The sequence below is a fragment of the Tachysurus vachellii genome, chromosome 15, assembly GCF_030014155.1.
Source record: "Tachysurus vachellii isolate PV-2020 chromosome 15, HZAU_Pvac_v1, whole genome shotgun sequence".
NCBI lineage: Eukaryota > Metazoa > Chordata > Actinopteri > Siluriformes > Bagridae > Tachysurus > Tachysurus vachellii.
The window spans coordinates 3,305,564-3,313,063 of NC_083474.1; the positions used below are offsets into that span (position 1 = coordinate 3,305,564).

Consider the following 7,500-nt stretch of genomic DNA (forward strand, 5'->3'; position numbering starts at 1 on the left):
GTTACACGAGTCTCCTGGAAATCTGGAATTTCCTGTTCCATATAAAAAAAACCTTCTAAACAAATCCAGTTCTGCCAGTGTGACAGGGTTTATGCTTAACTGGAAGTACAAAACAACAAGAAGAGGAATTAAACCTTCATGTGTCCATTGTGACAGATGCTTTGACGTTACAGTTTATGCAAATGAAGCGCCTTGTCCTTGTTTTTGTTGCGTAGCTAATGATTTGACACTGAAACATAAATCAGCCGGTAATTAGAGATAATTAACCATGAACTGAACTAAAAGCAGAACTTCTGATTTAAGAGTTGATATGATGACTTTTTCCTCTCGCTTTTAAGGAGACTCTTATTTAACATTACGGAAGGAGTCTCCAGTGTCAGTCAGGAGTAAAGATTTAACCTCGAATTAACCTTAATGTAAATCTTTTTAAGCTGAGTCTTTGTCCAATTAAGTCATTGCAGAATTTACAAAATGTTAACAAAGATAATAAGTAAGTAAGTAAGTAAGTAAATAAATAAATAGGGGTTCGTAAAACATGAAATTAGTTGTTTTATTTGCTACGTCCCTGAATAAGCTATTTCATATAACATATACTCCACAAAACACAATAATAACTGAACTGATACAAATGAACCACTTTAAATTTTCACGGACACTTGATTCTCAATCCTGAGAATCTGAGTTTCTTATTTTTCACGAGCATTTAAACCACCCACTCTCTCTCTCACGCACTCGTTTTCTACCGCTTATCCGAACTACCTCGGGTCACGGGGAGTCTGTCTCAGGCGTCATCAGGCATCAAGGCAGGATACCCCCTGGACGGAGTGCCAACCCATCGCAGGGCACACACACTCTCATTCACTCACACACTTACACACTACGGACAATTTTCCAGAGATGCCAATCAACCTACCATGCATGTCTTTGGACTGGGGGAGGAAACCGGAGTACCCGGAGGAAACCCCCGAGGCACGGGGAGAACATGCAAACTCCACACACACAAGGCGGAGGTGGGAATCAAACCCCCAACCCTGGAGGTGTGAGGCGAACGTGCTAACCACTAAGCCACCGTGCCCCCTAAACCACCCACTGTTTATAAAAATTCTGCACATTTTTTTTTTTTTGGCTTCTCAACGTATTTCACTTCATTCTGACATGAATATATGATACTGAGAACTATCTTTTTACTTGGGACAACTATTACAAAAAGGTGCAAACATTCACTGATTCACAGGCAACAAAGTACTTTAACAGTACATTAACTGTACATTAACAGCCAGGGGTGTGTAAACGTTTACACAGGAATAGGTGTAAATTATTGTTTTGTTTACAGATCTTTTTTTTTTTTTTTTTACACACACACACACACACACACACACACACACACACACACACATATATATATATATATGTATATATATATATATATATATATATATATATATATATATATATATATACATATATATATATATATATATGTGTGTGTGTCCTTAACAGAAGCTACATGATTTACATATTTCCCAGAAAACAGAATAAACAAAATAAACAAAAAAGCAAACTGTATTTGGAACCGGAAATTGGTTCATTTGTGTGAATTCAGTTATGATTTGTTACTTTGATGTAAAAAACCAAACAGAAAAACAGCGTATTCAGGGCAACGCAAAATAAAACACACAAAAAAAATTTGTATTATTTCTTTTTGTAATTATAAATATTTGCAGATTGCGCGGGACTTTTGTAAACTTATGACCTCAGTTGTAAATATAAACACATTAAAACTATAATGTGTCGTTCAAATAAACACACACAAATAAAAAAGGCCACATACAACTGTTTTTTCCCCCCAGTGAGCTTAGTTCAAATATTTCCTCAAGGACATTAGGGTTTCTGTAATTATAAACTAAAAAGCAGCGTAATCTTGTATTATAGCAGCTGATTAATAGAAAGGTGAGTCAAATGAAAATCTTATTTGTTGTTTATTGTAGATAATTGTAACAAAAGTGCATCATTGTTTTTCCAGAATCTCAAATTTTCAAGCAATTACTTCAGTAAATAAAGTGTTTTGATTCTTCACAATAAAATTTCAATTAATTTCTATTTTAACTTGCAGTTTTACTTTTCGCCCGCTCTGACTGTTTTATTAACTCAAAATTGATGGATAAAGCTAACGTTCTTAGAACAACTAAGAATTTTAGAATTTAAAGTTGAGTTTGTTGATTTGTTTGTAGATCAAATTGTTAACAAAACAATGAGCTATAATTCAGTCATTGTAGCCCTTTGTGCTCATTTGATACAATCTAAAATCTGAACAAGTGTCTTAAACTTATAAAGCTACAACAGAAAATTACCTCCTGTGCCATAAATCAACAGCAAAACAAATCACAAAATTCCTTGAGAAACAAATTAGTAATCTTTTCAATTAGCTGTTATTCCTCATATAAAAGCCCTGATTGTGTTCAACAGATTAACCAACTGCTGAACTGCATGGATCAAATCTAAACTCAAATGATTTTTTTTTACTCCGAATAACAGATTCACAATTCGTTTTCATTCAACGTCTGATATTGTGACTCGTCATCTTTCTTCTCAGTGTCCGCATGAGCTCTGTAGCTTAAAGCTCCGCCCCCCCAGGTGACTCTAGACTCCTCCCCATTAGACTCAGCCCCCTCAGTAAAGATGCCACGTATGGGATCGTCCAGGAACGTGTCGTATCTCTCTCTGACCTCTCCTCCTGCTGCGTCGCTCCTTCCATCCTGATGTTCTTCCTTCACTTCCTCCTGCGCAAACAGAATCAAAATGAGCTGATTCATTAAATTGAATCTTTTTTGTGAAATGTACATTTAAAGGTTCTTTGTTGAATTTATTAAACAGATAGTGGATTATAAAGATAATTTCAGCTAGTTAGGCTAGTCAGAAACATGCTAATCGCTACTTATCACTTTAGTGTAGTGTTATTACTTACCTTATTTCAACAATAAATTTATTCACATTCAAGAACAATCTCCATTTTATAATAATAATAGCATATAATAATAATAATAATAATAATAATAATAATAATAATAAGAAGAAGAAGAAGAAGAAGAAGAAGAACATATATTATTAATAATAATAATAATAATAATAATAATAATAAGAAGAAGAAGAAGAAGAAGAAGAAGAGCCCAAAGTGGAAATAAAGAAATTATGTGACTTAAGTCTACATTTTAAAAAAATTATTTATTTTCAAACAGATTTTTAAAAACATTTGTTTGCACACAGTTAAATTACTTTCATTCATGTCTTTACCTTTAAGAAGTCCTCTTTCGTTTTATTTTCATCAGGAGTATGAGGTGAAGGAGATCTTAAACCCTGGCACCGGACAGAAAGGACAACACGTTTAAAAAGCATTGAAATTCTACAACACCACATCAGAGATCGGACTCGGTTGCCATGGATGCACATGACTGGCCTTTATTCATTACTTACTCTAATATGGATTTTTTCCCCCATGTCATTTTAATTTTTTTATTTATTTAAGTGATAATTAATCTACCTCTGTAACTAAAAAAGCGGGTATAAAATATTAATAAAGTTGAAAATCTAGAAATAAATTAAAAAAAAAATCAGAACAATAAGTCAGAAATGAAAAGAATCAGAATTTTTTTTCAGAATCACCTTCTTCTTAGTCTTCTTAGATTTGCTCTTTTTCTTCTTTCTTCTTTTTGTCTTCTTCATCCTCTTCTGTTCATCCTCACTGTCAGATGAAGAGGAAGAGCAGCAGACCTGTACCACAACAACAACAACAACAATGTTGGATAAACAAAGAAAAAGCATGACTCTGGTGTTTTCTTGCAGTTTGAGGTCAAAACTAATGTTTACCTTCTTTTTCTTCTTCCTTCTTTTCTTCTTCTTTCGCTTTTCATCCTCACTGTCTGAGGAGGAACACTCTGATGAGGATGAGGATGAGCTCGAGTCCTGAGCAAGAGAAGTTGGTAAATAAACATATTATAAAATCAAAATAAATAAAAATAAAATCCAAATCAGAATAAACTTAAAATTTAATGGAATTAGCATGAATTTTCATGTCATCTGCATCTAGATTTATTTATTTATTTGCATTCTGTTTGTGTTTTCTTTTTTTTTTTTTACAATTATTTATTTATTTAGTCAAATGATTCACTTCTGAAGTATATTGTTGATTGTGCTACAGCTAACTGAACTAGCATTAGTCTTTCACAAATTAAATGTTAGCATAATTATGCATTAGTCTTAGCATCTTCATGGAATTCAACCTAGCATTTTCCGTTAGCATTTCAAACTGAATGCTCACGCCAACATAAGTAATAGTCATGTACATGTATGTTTCGGTATTAGCATTGTAATGTGTTTCACAATACAAGATTTCTTTACCTTCTTTTTCTTCTTCTTCTTCTTCTTCTTCTTCTTCTTCTTCTTCTTCTTCTTTTTCTTCTTTTCATCCTCACTGTCCGATGAGGAGGAAGAATCAGATGAAGATGAGCTTGAGTCCTAAAAATATCACACAGGAGCACAAGGTTATTAACAATCCTTGAAATCATTTAATTCATTTATAATAAACAGAGCACCTTCATCTTCTTCTTCTTCTTCTTCTTCTTCTTCTTCTTCTTCTTCTTCTTCTTCTTTTTCTTGTCATCCTCACTGTCTGAGGAGGAACTATCCAAACAAGAGAAAGATGATTCTGAAGATGACGCAGAATCCTAATAGAAAGATACTGGGTTAGAATTTATTTTTACCTATTTGTGTTTGTTTATTATATATTTAATTCCACACTTTTTTCAAAAACGTGAGCGTAAGCTAGCTGATCTTGAAAGGTAGCTAGCAATCTACACTAAGAAATCTATGCTAATCTTGCTATGATGACTAGCTAGCAATCCTCTCTTCTCTAGCTAGTTATGATAACTATCTTGCTTAACTTACAAAAACACAGCTAACGCATCATTAGCATTAGCTGGACACATTAGCATCAGTTAGTATGCTAGCTATAGAGAACGAGTGAATTCACTACTTGTTTTTTTTTTTGATAATAGACCGAACCTTTTTCTTTTTCTTGAGCTTTGCTTTCATTTCTTCTTTTCTTCTTTCACCATCGTCACATATCCTATCAGTCTTAGCTTCACAGACCGCAGGGAATGCTGGGAAATAAAATTGGAGTGGATTAGAGTATAGTCAGCTACAGTTAGAGGTGTGTTTAGATTCGGTGTGTGAATTTCATTTACTTAAATGTTTTCAGAAACATTTCACTCAGCTGCTCCTTTCCAGACACCAGAGAAAGGAAAGAAAGAAAGAAAGAAAGAAAGAAAGAAAGAAAGAAAGAAAGAAAGAAAGAAAGAAAGGAGAAGTTCAGGACATGATAGAATACAAACAGGAAATGGAGAGAAAGAAAGAAAGAAAGAAAGAAAGAAAGAAAGAAAGAAAGAAAGAAAGAAAGGAGAAGAACAGGACATGATAGAATACAAACAGGAAATGGAGAGAAAGAAAGAAAGAAAGAAAGAAAGAAAGAAAGAAAGAAAGAAAGAAAGAAAGAAAATAGGACAACAGAATACAAATTAGAAAGAATACATAAGAAAGAAAGAAAGAAAGAAAGAAAGAAAGAAAGAAAGAAAGAAAGAAAGAAAGGAGAAGATCAGGACATGATAGAATACAAACAGGAAATGGAGAGAAAGAAAGAAAGAAAGAAAGAAAGAAAGAAAGAAAGAAAGAAAGAAAGAAAGAAAGAAAGAAAGAAAGAATCGGACAACAGAATACAAATTAGAAATGGACAAAACTATCTGAAAGAATACATAAGAGACAATAAGAAAGAAAGAAAGAAAGAAAGAAAGAAAGAAAGAAAGAAAGAAAGAAAGAAAGAATAACAGGACATGATAGAATACAAACAGGAAATGGAGAGAAAGAAAGAAAGAAAGAAAGAAAGAAAGAAAGAAAGAAAGAAAGAAAGAAAAATAGGACAACAGAGTACAAATTAGAAATGGACAAAACTATCTGAAAGAATACATAAGAGACAATAAGAAAGAAAGAAAGAAAGAAAGAAAGAAAGAAAGAAAGAAAGAAAGAAAGAAAGAAAGGAGAAGAACAGGACATGATAGAAAGAAAGAAATCTCATGAACACACTTCAGGTGAAGGAAAAGAAAGGGAATGATCAGGATGAACAGAATGAAGTGATGAGTAAAGAGAGTAGAAAGTTTGTGAGTTTGAGCTGAACCAAACCTTCTGAAGCTGCTGACTGAACATCAGCCGTTACACCTGATCTTCCCTCCTGAGAGAGAGAGAGGGAAAGAGAGAGCAAGAGAGAGATAGAGAGAGAGTTAGATGGAGGAATAAATCTCTGATCTCCGCACTAGACTCTTAGCTGTTTTTAATAATGTAAGAAAACGAATAAAAACGCAGCTCAATATTAAAATCCTGAAGATTAAACACACTCGGCACAGAAATGAGAAGCGTCTGACATTTTAAATAAGGAACACTTATATTTTAGATTTTAGAACTTCATTTTATTCAGCAACAAAAAAATGGATAGACAGATTAAAGCTTTTAGATAGCGTGCCATGCATAAGTATTGACCCCCCTGATGTTTCTCGTGTATTTTAATGTAGTAAGTTGAAATTGAAATGGACATAAATCATAAAAATGAGCCCTCTGGGATGAAGAAGAATGCAAGGAGTCTACAGAGATTTTTCAACAGCAATCCAAAAAGAAAGAAAGAAAGAAAGAAAGAAAGAAAGAAAGAAAGAAAGAAAGAAAGAAAGAAAGAAAGAAAAAAAAAAAGATTCAGTGGTCTGATAACACCAGAATCTGAATTTTTTTGACCTTGGACTAATGTGCTATGTTTTGCAGGAACTCAACACCCTGAGAAAACCATCCACTACTATGAAACACGGTGGTGGGAGCATCAGGGTATAGAGATTGAATAATGGCCTGAAGTGTGTGTGTGTATGTGTGTATGTGTGTGTGTGTGTGTACTGTATGTTATGCTGAAAGAGATATTCTATAAATGTTTCCTAAAGGGACATTTCAAACTGTAAATCAAAGCATTTAATTAAATGATTATGTTGTCAGCATTTAGCAAATTAAAAAAGAAACAACATTCTAAAAGCTCAAACCTCATTTTCCCCGGCATCATCACCCCATGGAGACCATTCTACTGTCTCCTTCTAGTAAAAATAAATAAATAAATAAAATAAATAAATAAATACATTTTACTAATCTAACATAATCTAAGATTATAAGAAATCTATAGAAGAATAATTGTTCTAAATGGGTGGGGTTAGAGTGGGGTTGGGGTTAGAGTGACAGGAGGGTTTACAGTGAGGGTTAGGAATTTTTTAAATAAAATTTTAATAGAATTTTTATTGATCAAATAAATGATTATTTAAATTTTAAAATGCTTTTCAGTGATTTTAATTTCTATAATAAAATTTTAAATTTTCTTTGTTGTACCACTACTATGCTGAGAGAAAAACATGAGCTGAAAAAAGAAAG

At 33.0% G+C, this 7,500-nt stretch overlaps 2 protein-coding genes across 8 annotated transcripts in view; one reads left to right on the forward strand and one right to left on the reverse strand.

The window, feature by feature from the left end:
* The window catches only part of LOC132857816 (eukaryotic translation initiation factor 4 gamma 1-like), a 796,411-nt gene that overhangs the window by 305,010 nt on the left and 483,901 nt on the right, over positions 1 to 7,500 (forward strand). The window lies entirely within an intron of this gene.
* Positions 1,961 to 7,500, reverse strand: part of LOC132858253 (transcriptional regulator ATRX homolog) — a 16,645-nt gene continuing 11,105 nt past the window's right edge. For 4 of the 7 annotated variants that reach the window (XM_060888508.1, XM_060888503.1, XM_060888506.1 and 1 more), the window contains 9 exons: positions 7,122 to 7,172; positions 6,229 to 6,277; positions 5,059 to 5,156; positions 4,590 to 4,721; positions 4,396 to 4,512; positions 3,865 to 3,960; positions 3,661 to 3,768; positions 3,292 to 3,354; positions 1,961 to 2,780 (listed from right to left, as the gene is read on the reverse strand). In XM_060888508.1, the coding sequence (XP_060744491.1) occupies positions 2,538 to 2,780; positions 3,292 to 3,354; positions 3,661 to 3,768; positions 3,865 to 3,960; positions 4,396 to 4,512; positions 4,590 to 4,721; positions 5,059 to 5,156; positions 6,229 to 6,277; positions 7,122 to 7,172 (957 nt within the window). In that variant the 3' untranslated portion in view covers positions 1,961 to 2,537. The remainder of the gene's footprint in view (positions 2,781 to 3,291; positions 3,355 to 3,660; positions 3,769 to 3,864; positions 3,961 to 4,395; positions 4,513 to 4,589; positions 4,722 to 5,058; positions 5,157 to 6,228; positions 6,278 to 7,121; positions 7,173 to 7,500) is intronic. The other 3 variants (XM_060888509.1, XM_060888505.1, XM_060888504.1) reach the window with 2 other exon arrangements.